Source organism: Colletes gigas, unplaced genomic scaffold, assembly GCF_013123115.1.
Source record: "Colletes gigas isolate AHSC1104 unplaced genomic scaffold, ASM1312311v1 Colletes_gigas_Sc00004, whole genome shotgun sequence".
NCBI lineage: Eukaryota > Metazoa > Arthropoda > Insecta > Hymenoptera > Colletidae > Colletes > Colletes gigas.
In genome coordinates, this window is record NW_025106633.1 from 2,145,118 (window position 1) to 2,162,971 (window position 17,854).

At 43.3% G+C, this 17,854-nt stretch overlaps 1 protein-coding gene and 1 long non-coding RNA gene across 2 annotated transcripts in view; one reads left to right on the forward strand and one right to left on the reverse strand.

Moving 5' to 3' along the window:
* Nucleotides 1–13,811, forward strand: part of LOC122405291 (poly(rC)-binding protein 3) — a 136,978-nt gene extending 123,167 nt beyond the window's left edge. The window contains exon 9 of the mRNA XM_043409936.1: nt 2,381–13,811. Within this exon, the coding sequence (XP_043265871.1) occupies nt 2,381–2,465 (85 nt within the window). The 3' untranslated portion in view covers nt 2,466–13,811. The remainder of the gene's footprint in view (nt 1–2,380) is intronic.
* Nucleotides 5,209–17,530, reverse strand: LOC122405292. The gene is made up of 2 exons (XR_006259754.1): nt 14,873–17,530; nt 5,209–14,181 (listed from the first exon to the last, which is right to left on the reverse strand). It is a non-coding gene; the product is annotated as an uncharacterized LOC122405292 (long non-coding RNA).
* Nucleotides 17,531–17,854: the final 324 nt, after the last annotated feature.

Sequence of the window (17,854 nt, forward strand, 5' to 3'; positions counted from 1 at the left end):
CTGTTGCAGTTTTGTCTCTCTTATCTGTCGTGTATCTAATAGCTCTGCAGAGTCAGTCACTTTTTATAGAACTCGAACATTGATTCTATAGTTAGAGGTCTAACGCAATATGGCGGAACAGGACCTCGAGCACTTCATTGTCAACAAACGAACAAGAGCCGCGATAATTACAAGAACGATGCATAATCGTCGCATTTTCATAAAAAGGAATCTCGAGTCCCAGTTCCGGTTTCATGTTACCCGTCGATTAGGTCTGGGCCTAGCTTTCAACGAGAAAAAAAGTGTAACTCTAGAAAATGACCACTTGAACGGTGAATTTTTTCGACGTACAGTAGAACATTGATAATTGCAAAATGAAACGAGGCTAATTTCAACTGCAAGTATAAAGGTCCATGTAATTATCAAGGTAATCGATAAGAAGCCCTTGCATAGTGCATCCTCACTGTCTGTGGTCACTACAACTCCTGTTTCCTCCCTTTCATCTCCCACTGCACTTATTAAATGACCGTCAACTTCACACATTGGTAGCTAGTTCATTCACTTTTATTTTATTCATTACACATCCCATACATTTCGAACTTTAGTCATTGCTAAGTGATCATATCCACCTTCAGCTTCACACATTCCATATCCATTTCTTCTACGTTGTACTTCATCTGTGGCTAAGTGATCATATTCCATTTACTTCATAAATGCTAAGTGACCATCTCCATATCTAACTGAATTCTGAACCGAGTGACCAACCCTCAAATTCCCAACACGACCATACCCGATCCAATTGTTATCGTCGCTAACTGACCATCCCTTCCAGTGTCAACAGAAGGAAAGGAACGAGATTCTCGTGTAATTATCGACGTTCTATTGTACCCACTTCGAATGGAACGCGACTTTGTCACGTTCACGCAAAAATGTTCTTCTCCCACGTGTTTGCTGCTGTCGATCGGCAGCTACACGTGGTAACACACTGTCACTCCTATATATAGCAACCGTACATACATGTATGTATATATATGTTGTGTGTGTACATACGTGCATGTACAAACGTACCAAGAGTGGAGAGAGAGACTCGTACAGAAAAGATGTAGAGAAAGGGAGAGTTCAACCAACTTGACCCAGGCTCCTGCCCGTCTTTGGTAAGCACCATCCGCTCCTTTGTAGTCCCGTTAATCGACACTTTTCCCATTTTTTTTACGAACCGTTGGCAACGACAGTTTCATTACATAGTTTTTTAATTTTTTTTTTTATTCTCATTGAATGCCTATTTATTTAGCTGTTTTTTTTTCTGATCGAAAAGAAAAAATTTGTTCCTTTTTTTTTTTGTTTTTTATTTTTTTTTTATATGTATATATATCGATCGCGATGTACCCTTGTTTCGGCCAACCAGAATGCAATACGACCAGTCATCCAAAACCCCTCCGTGAATGATTCCACGAGAATAATAGCCGGCCTCTCGGTGTTGCGACACACGGTTGTGCAACAAATTTTTTACGAACCATCGTGATTGACAGTCCCGTCATTGTTCGCGTTTCGAACGATAAAAGATAAGGAATCGCACGATTTTTCAAAGCTGATAGTTCGTACGAAATTTTTCCATAGACCGACGTCGCCCGACCGAAGTTGAGAGTAATTCAGTCACGAGGAGGATCTACCGTAGATCCGACGCATGTTACAGAGATGGACGAAGGAGCGCGACTTTGTTGCTCGTTTCGAGAGAAGCGGGAATCTTTTGTGCGAAACGCGAGAATAACCGTCGCGAATATCCCGTTTAGATGGAAATGTTCGCGAACTTTGTATGAATTCATCGCCCTGAACTCTATCAACTTCCGTGAAACTTCTGAACGACACGTTGCAGAGCAATCTTTAGAACCGTATGCTCAATTTAACCCTTTCGGCGCTGACGCATTTATATTTGTCGAGCAAAGTATAAAAAGAGTCATAGTTTTTTAACTGAGATATTTAAATAATAAAATTGAAATTTACGATAAAAATTTCAGAACATAAGTAAATACTTTTTTATAGAGATTAAAAGAATCGAACAGTGCAATAGAAATTGTAGAGTTCCATTTTAAAGAAGAATGCAATTGCAGTTTTGAGACGTTTAATTTTACCGCCCTTTGTATCTCTACTCATTTAAGAGATGTAGCTTCTCTCAGTTACGCGGGAAATGGTGTACGGAACGGTCTGCCATGTTTGATCGTGAATTAAACTGTATTATCGATATTTGGAACCGTAATTTCCAAGTTTCACGGAAAGCTTAGCCAATCGACGAACGAGGAACGAGCGTGCCGCGCCTTCGCGCCATACTCCCACGTCCAGTGCCAACCTGATTCCCTAAAGCTGAGCTTAACTCGTCTGACGGACACGGCCAATTCTGTTTCAGGATATCGCAGGAAGCGCCGGGAATCCCGGTACCCCCGTACCACTTCATCCCGCCGGACCACATCGTTAAGTCGCCGATCCACTAAAAGTGGTGACACACACGTATGTCGTTGTCGTCGTCGAAAGGGCGCGGGGCGTCGCGACGCACGCGAGGCTGTCAATGGCATCTGGGGCTAGGCCACGCAATGTGTTCAACCAGCTTGCTAATCGACACACTTGCAAAAACGAACAGCAACAGATATGAACACACCGACAACAACAACAACAACAAAAGAACATCAACAGTGGGAGAGGGAGTCACGTACACACACGATCCTGAACATGCACACGACACACACGAAGGAAATACGCGTTGGTACACAGGTTCGGGTATCCGCGTAGGAATGGTACATACACACGTAAACCGTACACGTACACACGCATACACCCACACACAATTAGGATATTGAAACTTGTGCGCGCGCTCTCGATAACAAACAGAAAAAAAACAAAACAGAAAAAAAGTAAAAAAAACTAAAAAAAAATATGAATGAGAGGTGTACATACGAGGCAAACGCAGGAAGAAGGGATTTACTTGAGCACGCGCTTAACACGCGAGTAGAGACGAAGAAGGCACGCACGCGCGTACACGGACATATACTCGAGTGTACAAAATTGTACAAAAGATATTTAAACAAACAAAGAAACAAAAAAAAAAAAAAACGATGCACGCCGCAGCCCGGCCGGGGTTGCTGCCGATTGGTAAAGGGAACAAGCCAAAGATACGTTAGTTTTCATTTTTATATTTAAACGAGAAAAACAAAATGATACGAGAACGGGAGAGAAATACGAGAGAATTATTATAATGATTATTAATCATGAATGTGTGAACAAGGACGCTGAATACTATATTAGGCCGATTCTTAGCGTTTTTTCTATCGATGGTGTTCCGCCGTGTTGCTGAACCATGACGAATCCTGATTCTCCAGCGCTTTGGAAAGCGTCATATGTGCTACAAAAGCATTTATTCACTATACTCGGAAGTTTCTGACTCATATATGAATCAGGAGGACTTTTTATAGAAACAGTGAACGCGTCAACCCTTTGTGGTACTCGTCTCCATTTTATCGCGTGTGATGCTGTCATTGATGGTCGTTCGAGTAAACAGTAACGACTCCGATACAGCGTTCTTGCTGAAATAGTAATCTCTTGTTTCTAAAGAACATGGAAAGAGAAATTGGCGCAGAGTCGATCATGAAACAAGAAGGCATCATTGAGCCTATATTATTAACGGCAGAACAGTTACAATCAGTGTTTCAATGACAGTGAAAGTAACGTTCCTGACGAGAATTCTAACAAATTAAAGTTACAGCAACGCGAGGATTACTTCTATTCGCTCTGTTCAACCATTACGCGCAGCATCACTTGATAAATCAGATCTACCAACAGGAGATTAGACTACTGTGTGAGGAAGGTGAATTGCAAAGGGTAGTCGTTCGAGAGACTGACAGTTAATAAGTAGAAGTAGACAAAAAAGAATGAAGATTTCGATGATATTGCCCAGCATAACTTCGAATCTCTTTTTTAACGCTTGCGTTCTCTGGAATTGCGAGCGCCATTTTGAAATAGACTCCCAGCGTCCCCGATGGTGCTGTACATCGATCGAAAGAGGTTTGAATTCTGATCCATTAAAACGGTAGTGTTTCGTAGGACAAAATGGCGCGTTCCAACGCGTGGGGGATGATCCAAGGTTTGCCCAGTCGCGGAATCTCGGATCGAGGGATCGTTGGGCATGGTCTTGCGCACGCGCGGAACACCGAGGAGTGACAATTGACCGCGCGCGGTAATTACGTAGTTCCGTAGAATTTTTGCATGTGAGACTCGATTTCAAAATTGACGGGCAAAAAGAAAGAGGTTTTCTTTTCTGGAAGCGTGCCGCGGCTGGAGCGTGGCTCCCGGGAGCCGCGGAGCGTTCAACGCGCGCGCGTCAGCGTCGTCTTCGGCGAGTTGTCGCGATTTCGGGCGCGGAACAGACTCGTCGAGTCGTCGCTGGACCGCGCTCTTCAGTGGAAGGAACAAAGGAAATTATTACGTGGAATATAAATAACGATATATATTATATATATACATAATATATATATATTTATTATACGATTAAAAAACCAATGGAGGAAAAAAAAAAACAATTAGAGGAGATAAATCGCGATGAAAAGGTGCGAGCTCAATGCCCAGCTTCGATCTGGAGGCGTATACTTCATCTTCTTCTTCATCTTCATCCTACTCCGCTCTTCTTCTGCTATCCACCCATCCGTGCTTCCTTGTACGAGGGAGCCGATCGACTCGTAGCTAAAGGACGTATATTTGCTTCGACGACACTGAGCTAATCGGACGTTTTTCGGTGTATTCGTTGCAGGGTAAATTCAGTGTCTTCTTAGTGATCGCGAGCTTAACTCTGGGCTCGATAGACGATCTTTTTCGATTATTGCGTTGTGTAGCGCGGCGATAATGCGCGTCGTTTACGTTCGGTTCGGTTTAGAGACTGTTTTAGGCGCTAGTTCGGGAGAAAAAGAAACGTAGTTGGCGACGTCACGCATAGGCTGTCCAACGGTATTCCGCGTCGACCGCTTCCAATCCGTGTGCCAAAGATGCGCGAAATTTTGCGATAAATGTCGTGTTTGAAGGAGTGTTTGCGCGCTTTCCGTGCTTCCTGTCGTACATCTCTCGAAGTTCCTCGTCCTGGGCGATCCGTGTTGTCCTTTTCTGTCGAAATTTTAAAGAATTGTATCGCGTCTCGATTAATCCATACCCCCCCCCCTCGTTTTGTAGCCGAGAAGATAGTAAAAGACTGTCTTACTTTATTATTACTGTTTCTTTTCTTTCTTAATTTTTTTTTTTTTTAAGACGAAGCGTGCAATATGGCGTCACGTTCAATCTCAATAGCACCACTGTGATCGACGCTTCGTCTTGTTAAGTTCGCTCAAAATTATCGCAATCTTTTACGCGATTCGATCTTGTAAATATATATATCGTTTCTCGTTGTACATATTTATTGATTCATCTCGGATCTTTTTGTTCTCTGTTTTTTAGAGTGAAATCGTCTCATTGTCGATCAGCGAACATTCATTCGCGTATCTATTTATCGCGCGTTTCTCGATCGTGCAATTTTAATTATCGTTTTATCACGCAATCGGTTGCTTCGTCAATTTGCCCGGATGAGCTTTCAATCGAAATGAAAGACGATGCCTATTTCGCGAGAAAAAGAAAAAAAAAAATAATGGAAGTATATTTATATACGTAGAAACGTTGCGTTTCTATTCCTATATATACGTATAATTATCTAGTGTGTTTTTTTTTTACGAATTGCTAGATACACTGAGCGAAATAGAGACATATTCGTTTTTTTATATACATATATATATATATATTATATATATACGCTAAGTTAAGTATTAACTTATTTGTACTGTTATTATTTATGATAATTTTTAATGGTTGCGACGATGAAAAATTGTATGCATTGGCGTGTTTATTCGACGAAGCATTTGTCTCTTTTCTCACCTATCCAAGAGCCACGGCCAACCAAAAAAATGAAACAAAAGGAAAAAAAGACTTAAAAAAACTATCACACTCCCCCACCCCCACCCAAACACCACCCGCAGGATCTTCACGTTGTCCTCTTCGTCTTCATCATCAACCATCATCTCAACGCCCTTCGGCGTCCCGTTCTTCATTCGCAGCCCTTTGATCCCCCACCCCCCACTCCCACCCTCCACTCCGTTCTCTATATATCGTCGAACGTACGATGACGATGTACCGAGAAATACACGTAAAAATAGAAAAGAGAAAAAAGAGAACGTAGACGGTGCGACGGTCACCGACAACTAAACGACGGCATCGTCGTTCGAGCGAGAAAAGTTTATAGCCTCTGCTATGATAACAAAAAAAAAAAAATACAAAAAAGTAACACACACTCACACACGTAAGTTATATCGAAATAATTAGTGAGAGACGCTGTATGATTGTGTATATCAACAATAAATAATTGCTGTGATTAGAATCGATAATTAGTAAGTAGTTAAGGACAATTTTTAAGGCGCATCGCAAGAGAAAAGGAAGGGAAAAAAAAGCATGTGGTTTGCGCGGTACCGCGAACATATTGCATGTATGCATCCGTGTGTGTGTGTGTTTGTGCGCGTGTGCCAAGAGAGATTGAGAAGAACGGAAGTTAAACGACGGACGTACAGAGAAACAAGACACTGTGTGCCAGAGATCGAGAGAAACGATGAAACAAAAAACAGGAAAAAAAAACAAATAAAAAGCGAACGCGTTCAGGGGAGATTTAAGAAGCTTTTCGTTTTCGTTTTCCCCAAACGGCGAATCAAGTACGTGCGCGCGTGCGTGTAATCCTCCTCGATCGTCGAGAGGCATTACGCGAGTCTGCTATAGATCCGTGGAAACGGATCGATCGATTCAAGGATGAAGGAGATCAATCAGGAGGCGATTGCCGCGCGCGTTTACGTAGATAAACACAAACACACACACACACGTACACCACATTGTGCTCTCCTCGCTCGACTCGCCATCTTGGATCAGTAATCAAGGACGAAGAAAATAAGATCTACCTTGGACTAAAAAAAAAAAAGATTAAAATGTCTCGGTGTCCCTTTCGGTGCTGTGACCGCTTGTAAACTTTCGTTCATACCGGTGCACCGAAAGGTGAATTGAATTGAATGGTGAATCGACAGGGGAGAGCGCCGTCACATCTTTCTGCGCGAATCACAGTTTCGTCGCGGCGAAATGGACGAAACGGATCAAGAACTAACCCCTGAATCTCCATAATCTCCCGGTAACTTTGATTTCGACCGTGTCCCGCATGGAGAACGGTGGTCGGTGTCGAGCATTTTTCGTTTATTCTCGTCTGTTGTCGCGGGTGTCTATATTCTCGAGCTCGCGAAATGTTGTCACTGTCCACCGAGCTTCGATCAAATTCAATCCCATCGTACCCCGAGGCCCGCGATGGTTTCCCCGTATTCGTCCCTCGACCCACCCCCCTCGCTTTTGTTTCCCCTCCCGCGCGACCAGAAACCATCGTCGCGTCCCGATATACTCCAGAAGCATATCCAGTGACACATATGACTAGGCTACGAATAATTAACCTCTCTTTTGCTCCGATAAGCAAGCTCATATTTATTCGGCGTGTATTGTCATTCTCAAATAGATGATCGATTAATTGTATACTTCTTCGGGACATCTCTATCGTGTAGATACCTTCAATCAGTCGAGTCTTCGTAGTGTCTAGTAGCCGCTAAGGTATCGTCTACCGAGTGTAATTTTCGTATTAACGGTGAGAGGGAGCCGCGTCAGAAGGATCGGCTGACGAAAAGGGGTGCGATACATGCGACGTGTCGCGAAATGGAAAAGAAAGAAACGCTTCGGGGTAGCTTGTACCCGGGAATCTGGAATCTCCATAGCTTTCTTTCGGTGGCGCAACCTTATCCAGAATTCGAAAGAAACTTCGTGTACGAGTGTAGATGCTGGTACAAAGCAATTTTGAACGACCTGAAGCCTTGTACGCCGATATACACGCTGGTACAAAGTCTTCCAGTGCTTAAAACGATCTGGATCCAGGACTTGAAAGGACACGAAACTTTGTACGCTGGTATATATTCCGGTACAACGTTATCCAGGGCTCATTTGACGACCTTTGTACCCTGAAAGAATCTCGATCACTTCGACGATCGTTCACGAAGTTGAAAACGTAAACCTGATCTTCGAACGGGTACACGGTAGAGACGATCGACAGCGCGCGTGTATCCGCGACCCCTTCCCGCCTTTTTTCACATCGGAATATACACAACATACGAGCTCTAGCGATGTTCGAGCGCAAACTACGAGTAGCTCGATTCGAGGAAGACGAAGAATGGTATCCGTGTGTCGACCATTTTTTGCTCCCCCGTAGCCGTACTGGAAACGTCGATCGATCTGATCGTTCCACCCTCCCCCATTTTGTCTCGTCATTTGCCCTCGAACGAGGTTTATTGAAAAGCGAGGACGTTGCGCGCGTCAACGTCGATTAAAACACGATCGTATCGTTGTGGCGTAGAGCAATCTGTTAGTGCAGGGGCCTTATCCTTACTGCGCGGGTCCTGGCCAGGATCCGTCACGATCGCGAGGTGGACGACTTTAGTTTCCATAGGAGAATAACATTCGTAGCTTAACAATCTCAATATACATATATTCGTACGGGAACAATTATCAATCAGTTTCTACATCATGCTAACAGAGACAAAATTTGCAAAGAAAAGGTGTACCAAAGTGTTTCATGATCTAAACGTATGGTTTGCATTAGGTATTTTGAATACCCTATGGTCGAGAAACATATGAAGAAAAAAACTAAAAAAAATAAAGTTTCAAATGATATTTCATTTCGATATAAATTTATATTTAATTCGTAACGTGTAGTGTTGTAATTAATCACACACATTTGAAACTGAACCTGCCTTCGTAGCAGAAACGACAATACACAGAGTTGAACACACCGAAGGAACTTAAGGTTCTTTAACTGTGAACCCGAGAACCGACGTCAGTATTAATATCAATATCGGAAGATCGATAGTACGGAAAGAATAAAAGGAATCGAAGAGGTGCGATTAGTCGGTTCTGGTATCGAGAAATGGCGGTCGATGACGGCAGAACGCTCGTTCGTGACGGATCATAGTCGGGTGCCCAACCTTACCGTAACGCAAGGCAATCAGCTAAGAAATAACTTAGTTTTTATAGGATATTGAACACGCGCTCTACTACGACGGGGCGCGGTATTAAGGGCAAGACCTTCAATCTCTCGTCTGAAGGGCGCGTGGAACAAAGGGTCGAACGCGATCGAGCGGCCGGCCAAGATTCTCAATGGCATATTTTTCTGTAACGATTGAGAGCGTGAGTGTGAGAGAGAAAGAGAGAGAGAGATAGAAATGGAAGAAATAACGTGTGCTTACAAAGAAAACGATAATAATACGAGGGGCTAAAGAGAACTTCGAGTACGCGTGACACGTACGCTCGGGATAATAGAGTCGCAGAGATGCATGGATGCGCGCGAGTATTTCATTGTTTTCTTCTTTATGTGTGCCAAAACGAACGAGAAAAGACGGAAAGAAAATAAAAAAAAAAGGATAATACACGAGGATCGTGGTAATTGTTCGGCGTGCGGCCGAACCTTGTGCCAAGCTTAGATAATTCGCGGACTGAATAATAAACACGTGTGCCAAATCGTCGTTACGCCTCCACCGCTGCAGCTGTTTCGAGTATGGGGGATGCTCTGTTCCGTCGATCGTTCGTGCTTTCGACTCTCTCGTTGCCGCGCTTTCAAACCCGGATCCCTCGATCCAACGCGTTCTCGTTCACCTGTAGATTATTCTGGATCCGTGGGAGCGGATCTCACCGCATAGACTGTATCGCGCGAAAGCGGAACAATGAAGCTTGGACGAGGAGCGTCGCGAAAAGTCGGCATCGAGAGCGACCGGAAGGAAACGTTTGATTGCAACGTGTACGAAATGTCTGCTTTCTAGGTTGAAGCAAAAGACACTTGACACGGTCGATCCTTACGATTTTCTCGTCGTGCTCGCCGCGGAGTCCGCCGATTCCTCGCGAAGCGGCTTGAAAACCGCCCGTAATAAGGTCAAGTGGTCTTCGTCGATTGCCCCCGAGGATCCTCAATTAGGTTCCTCGAGTTTTATCCGCTTTGTTGCCAATTTTCGTGACTGGTACGGCCGGAAGAAAAGTCGGACGTCTGTGCCAAATTGACGTCACCCCGCGGCTTCGTCCGCAGAACCGAGTTTAGAACGCGGACGGGGGAAGGGTAGAGGTTGACCCCCCGACGACGCGATACAAAATAGAACGTTGCAAACTATTCGAGCGGGCAATTCGGGCGTTGCAGGCTTCGCGAACGAACAGAAAAGGAATTACGTTTTCGACGGCAGTTCAAATAGTACGTAAATTTAGCGATGTGCCCTTGTCGGGCGCAAGAGACAGGGATTATATAAAAATTAGTCTGACCTTACGAACGTTCAGAGCTTCAGTTTTATTCGCGTCGCCGTTCGCGATCCATTCGAAAGGTCGTCACGCGTTATCCAGCGAAGATAACGGGGTAGCGCGCTTCCGTTACGAAAAAGAAACCAAGCTAAATGTATTTTCTCCCATCGATGTGATTTCCAATCCCCTTACGTCTTCCCCTCTGTTCTTCGATTCCGTGTTCTTCCGGTAGTTGCACGCAAATTGTTCACGATCGACTCAGAGAACACGGTGAATGTGCTTCCGGCGTTGCGAGTCGCCGGACGATCCGCGGTAGGACCCTGAACTGAAAGTCTGATTAAAAATCGGCAGCTTAGGATCGCGAGTGCTCGTCGTACGCCATTGCATATCAAGCTTTAACGGCAACAGTAAACGCTGTAATTGGACCAATAACAACTGGGAGCTCGAGGCTAGCGATGCACGTTTTTAAAGAGACAAAAGCGCGGATCATCGCGCTAACGAAGAAAGACAAGTTTAAATATGACGGCTGGAAGAGTGAGTGATCGATAGACGCTTTTATAAGTTCAAACGCGCTGATCGAACTCCATTCGAGTACAAACCTGACTGAGAAATATCGCGAAGAATCGGAAGAGTACGGCGATCACGGTGAAAACGAAAAAAAATTATTTCCACGAGTATTTTGTACGATTTACAAGCATTACTATATTTAACCCCTTTCTTAGGTAGACCGTAGACGGCAGCTATTTTTTTAAAGACTCGAGACCAAAATGGTCGGTTCGCGAACCTCCCCGGTACGACAAAGAGACTCCATCGATGGGGACTGCATATTTTCCCAACGCCCAGAGTACCTTCCGTTGCAGTTGAAATTGTTAGGGGTCTCCGATAACATATCACGAACGTTCGGGTGTAGAGCACGACGATTCTGACAATTTCGAGAATCACGATCGAAAGATCGTGTTTACATGTTGGTCGTGCTGGAAGAGTAGAAAATTGCATTTAAAATTGAATTACACGAGGTCGACTACCGCGGATCGTTCCGCAGAGCGTATGATCATACTCGCGGCGTTCTTTCGTTTGGTCCCTTCCGGTTGGCGCGCGATAACCGTCGATGTTTCGCGCGCAGGACACAAAAGCACGTGACAGAAAAATGGTCGTCCCGTTTCCTTATGCACCCGCACCAAAATCTGATCCGGTCACAACTATGTGTGTATACTTCGGCTGTTCCTTCTCTTCTTCGTCTCCGACGTCTTTCCTTTTTATCTTCCTCGGCCGATAACGACTTATGTTGAAAAGCCTTTACGAAAACAGGGTCTTAAATACTTACGTGTAATACGAGTATTTTAAATTTTTATCGCGGTTAAAAAGAGGTAAAGAGAGAGAGAGAGAGAGAGAGAAAGAAATACTAAATAGGCGAGAGAACAAAGTGGAGAGAAACAAAGCAAGCGTAGAGTGCAATGTAACAATGAACAGAATTAACTTAATGAAATAATAATAATAATAATAAATAATAAAAGAAAAAAGCGAATAAAAATTTTTACAAAAAAAGAGAGAAAGATGTAATTGTATGAGGGGGGGAAAAAAAATGCGTAGAGGAACGTCGCGACTGCGTCTTTCAAAACGTTTCGTCGAGTATGAGGAGCGAAGCGTCGCTTTTTATAACGTGTTGCTGCGAAGAATATATATGTATGTATATGTGCGCGTAGGGCTGCATAACTGTGTCGCGCGTGCAGACGCAATCGAGCGAGGTCTGCCAGCGCACTGAATAGGGTACCGTTCTTGATCGCGGTATCGACATGAAAGTCGATTATCGCGGGCACCTGATCGAATCCTCACACATTTTAGCAACCTTCATTTTTCATTAGAAATGTGTTCTCGAGCATTTTATTAAAATAATACATAGTAATACAAAAACGAGATTCAGCTCTTTTGTAATCTGGCCCTTAATACGATTACTTTTAAAGCAAGTAAGAGTTACGTTTATTTATAATGAAGTTGGAGGAGAAGTGGTCCCGCGATCGGTCGATGATACTCCAGGGTAACGTTTTGTAAAACCTTTTCGTGTAGCGAAAGAAAGAAACGGGCAGGCGATGCGCATCCGTCGAAGAGAAATCGATCGAACGAGCCTTTCTTAGAAATTGGACGATAACGCGAGCAAGCATGGCTGGGAAAATGATACGAGACGCCTGTTAATGGGTCGACGGTGCATACGGCGTCGCGCGTGTGCTCTTGGCGTCCTCGAGACCGTTGACCGTCGCGAACAATTTTCCCTGTATACGATGAAAAGAAACGGGACCGAGATGAACGAGCATAGGCTGAACAAGTTTAATAAGATCCCTGAGATAATGACCCGAGGACCGAATGGCGAAGATAAAGGCGATTGGACGATCGTCTAGGCTTTATGTCGTGGCTAGGTCATCGGGTACTGTTTGAAAGAAGACAATAGAAGGATGACACAAACCAGTTATTAAACTTGTGGAGCTGCGCGCGTACGGTGAATGAAATTGCACGCGACTCGGGAGCACGGTTTCTTGGACGACGTGTTCTATGCGTGGCGTTGTACATACGTATACATACGTACGGACATATGTGTATATATAAACGATATACAATTACTGTAAGCGTATAAGAGATATAATTTATATATAGCTGTATTCTACGTCATCAGTGCATGTAGAACAGGCTTGCGAATGTTCACATGTGATCGTCTCAGCCGGCGTGAGAGTGCTTTAACCTAGAGACTGCGTGAGTGAGAGAGAGAGATACATATATATATACAAGAAATATATATATATATATAATAAATAGATAGGTACAGAAAGAGGGAGAGAGAAAAAATACACTATACCTTGTAGTCGACGTTACATATCTTTAAAGTTGTTCGTTTGATAGCGCGATGCCGCGCGGATTCAGCGACGCCCGGCAGCCGAGCGTTGATCTTTCTCCCAAGACCAATGTCGCGATCGACCGTGATCGATCGACACGCCGGTCGTCACGATAGCCGACAAACTCGTATAGACCCGTGAATGACACGCAGGTAACCACCCCTGGCCCAAAGTCAGTCTACATATCAGACTCTAGTTAGCACCAGGTCCCTTCTCAACTTTCGACGTTTTTACCCACGAGTACGAATTTCTGGCGTGTACGGCGATCCACGATCCTTGGTACGAGACTACGTCGATCGTGGACCGCCGTGCACCGAGCTCTGTACCCTTCGATCTCTAACCCCCCGGAGCCATGGACGTTGCGCTCATCTTGTTCCAGGTGATTACGGGCCCTCCCGAAGTCGCCTGATCGTCGTGGCCCCTGGGAGCTCTCCCCCACTTTCCACGAGACACGGTGCAGTCGGTGAAACAAATGCAACGATTCTCTGGGAGAGCAGCTAGCGTTATAACGTTAAACGATGAGCCTACATCGAGTTGTCTCGGTGGTTTGCAATTTTTACGCGATGGTTGCGTTTCTTCCACCGAGTGTACGTCCCAGAGACCTAGATTATTCGTATCGCCAGTTACCGCTACTAACGTTGCTATTCGCCGCTACCGACTGCAGCTGTAATCGCCATCGATACCGCTACCGCATCGCCCCGTTATCTGACAGCCAGTACAGATCGCGCACCGCGGTCGAAACTACGTCGAAACGGGAATAACGAACGGCCAGACTCTTTCGAAAGGACATCGTCGGTTCATTATTGCTATAGTAGCGTTTTTTCACGGAACTCGATCACAGCCGCGTGCTTCTCTCCCCCACTCGTCGTCGTTTTCTTGATCCTCATCGCAGCGGCGCTCCATTCGATCACGTGTGCTGAGAGAAAATATACGTAGAATTAGTTCGATCGGGGGAACTTGACTGGCCGCTCAAGGTCACCGACGAGCTATCCCCCGCCACATCGAGTACCTTCTATACTAGGGAGAATGGTCCTGGATGGAGCTTAGATCTAGCGATCAGAATTTTTGGACAAACTTATCTCACTACGTGTCAGCATTTCGTATTAGGTGCGGACTAGTGTCCGTAGAATGAACAACATCACTATCATGAAAACGCAACTTACAGGCGAAAAGACTGATTTCTCTCGCGCGAACGCGATTCAGGGACATTCTTTGTAGCTCCTTGCAGTACGTTTGTAACAGGGGGGCAGGGATAGAGCGTGAGAGCAGTGACCTTGAACTGCCACAAAATTCGATCTGACCGTAGAGTACTGTTTTATTCGAAGAGAAATACGATTGCTTCGAAGGGCAGAATGTGAACGAAAAATTGTCAGTGATCCTTGAAATCTCGTAGCATTTAGCATTCGCCTCTTCGGGGCAACCATTTCTTTTCTTCGGACAACGTTTCGCTTCGTTAAAGACAACATGTATTTCAGATTGTAATTAAGCGATCATTGCTATAATGTATTTAACGAAAGAAAATATCTTTTAACAAAGTATTTTGTTAATGTTTTACATTGCTTGTACGATCGAAAATGGAGAATATTTCTCTCAGCGCGTAGTCTTACCAACGTTTCAGTATCCGTTCATCGTCGAAATTTACTCCGTGGACGTAGCGAATGTTTATTGTGATAATCATTGGAGATCGTTCCCGCGGATGTATAGCGACGTGCTATGGAACGTCGATAGAAAGGTGAAAAATGTTAAGCGTTTACGATCATTGGTCAGCGTTATTGGTACGACTGTCGATGTGTGTTTTCATCTCGCGAAAACGAATCTTTTCACGGCAATCTATTTGTTATGTATCGGTACCGTCGATACTTTTTACGTAAATCGATAAGTTGTTGATTAGTTGCTATACGTGGGAGGACGATGAATCATCGTACGGTGATCACAAAACGATCTAGACCTGAGATTAGTCGAATATTTTTGTATTCAAACGCTTCAGAGATTCAAATATTCGGCGAATATAATTCGAATAACCAAGTACACAAATACACTGATCAAATATTAAAATATTCGTAATATTCGAACAGCGTAGACCATAAATCAAGTTTTTAAAATCTGTCTGTCTATTTTAAACTTTACTTTTGTTTAAGATGTTTTATTAACGCCATTCTATAACAGTGTTTCTGAAAGCTTCTTGTACACCCCTTAGAACAGAATAAATTACTTCGAAATATATTTAGAGACTGTTTTATAATAAACTCTATATGTTTTAAATTCTTATTTAATTTGAACTTCTTATACGTTGTTTTAAATTAAAAAATCAAACGAAGAGAAACACTGTTCTTTGCAACATCTTTGTTTTGAGAAAAAAAAATTTATGTGCTTACATTTTCTCTTGCTGGAATATTTGTAACACGAATTCCGTTAATTTTTTCGTGGAAAAAGACTTATTTAATCTCTATTTGAATAACGATACTTGAATAAAGATGTTCAAATAGTAATATTCGAAGTATATCAGTAGCATACGAATACCTAAAAAATATCTAAATATTAAATCATCGGAATAATCCCAGGCTCATTTGAAACGACTATCTTTTTGATAAACAAAGTAAACGGTAAATAGTTGGCGAAACGAACATAGAAACTGCATTGACGTCTTCGCTGCAGTTTTTCTAATCTCGCTGTGTTCGTTCCACCTATGTTGCGTACGCGTAGTATAATGGAAAATACAGTGGAAACCGTTACGATGATCGGCGTCCTCTTATTTTGTTTTCTTCTTTCTTTGTAATAAGCTTTTATTGCTCAAAAATTCCCTCTCCGCCACTACGGAGAATGTTTTCCATTCTTGCCAAACAGTTCGCGAAACCGGTGTCGATTTGTTTGCGCTTAACCGCGCGTGACGAGCTAACCCATTCGCGCGACGAGACGTATTTCGTTTTGCATCGGCGAACGTTTCGTTCGATCCCCTTCTTCGAAACGGGAGACAGGATTCGTGTTGAACGATGAACATATCGTTGCACGTACACGAACTCATTTTGTTGCGCTTCTGTACGCGCGGCGGCGCAAAAGCGGTCGAGAGTCGACGATTCCGCGCGCGCGACTCTCTATTTGCGTTTACCGTTCCACTTTCATGTTCGGTTGATGTCAGGATATCCAGCGAATTGTACGTGTATATAAAATGTGCAAACACGCACCCATACACACATACACATACACGCGTAGGGACAAGCAAAAAAAACACATACACACGCGCATTGTAATTTATCGTCAATGTTACTTGAGTGTCCGTTAAGGCTTCCGAGCGATGAATTATTCGTTCCGACAGATATAATTACGAAATATATAATACACGTATTATAACGTATACATATAATATGTATATTATGTATCGTATACAGGGATATGTAGCCCGCACAGGTATCCACGACCAAAAAGTGCCGAAACATTGGCGAGAAATATCGAAGGAACAGGGAGGGGGGAAAAATGTAATGAAAAATTATCGTTTCAAGATATATATCTCGTACGGCGCACGATCGAGATAATTGAACCACGAGCGATCGCGCGTGACGCAGAGAACCACGAGGTACACTCGTTTCGAACAGTACTCTCATGCACGCGTACACACGCATATACATATATGTATATATATATATGTATACATTAACAAAGAACACGAAGGTTTTCGCATCCTTACAGCAGCAGCTGCACCTCTTTTTTGATTCTCACACGCACTCACACTGATCTTCAAATCAAACATTCTTTTTTAGCGGTCAGAGAGAGGGATCGCGGATTTACCAACGCTCGAATAGGGATTTAATGTTTGTAAGGGCAATAACGATTGTAAATTTTTCAAGTACACTGTATTTGAATGTATAAGTTGCATAAAAAAGACAGATTTTTTAGATATTGCACTATAATATTTATTATTCTAAGGTAACGAGACAGGGTCGCGATTCGCCGCGCTCGCGATACCTCGCCCGCGCTCTCCTCCTTTTGGCCTCGATCGCGTTCGATTCTCGACACGACGGGATCGACAGCGAACGAGCTTGTATCAATCGCCACCGCGGTAATTTCATTTTCCATCCTCGTGAAGTTTCGAGCGTTTACCAATTCCGTGCGAGGAAACTTTATTAGCGATCGACGCCGAGTCGCAAGCGCGGCCGCTTCGCGGCGATCATGAATTAATATTAATATCAATTAATAAAGAGGCAAAGCGAATGCATTGTTCTTTCCAATAAAAGAAGAAGCAAGATTTTTAGTGTTTACACTACAATTGATAAACGATTCTATTATTACATAATATTATATTAATAACAATATTATTACTGTAATGTTTGTTTTTTGGTTATTAAAGTGTGTATATAGCAATATATTCTAGAAATGGTCTCTCTTGTTCAGTCTCTTGTTCACTAACCTCCCAAACACCATATTGCTACTCTTTGACTATATATCTATGAAATAGGAAACTATCGATCGTTTTGTCACGTTTTTTTTTACAAAAATTCGTGAAATAATGTGGAAATAAAAATATCAAACTATTAACAAAACTTTTCGTAATATATTCTCTTAATTAAAAAGTATATATCATCTCCTAAGGAATG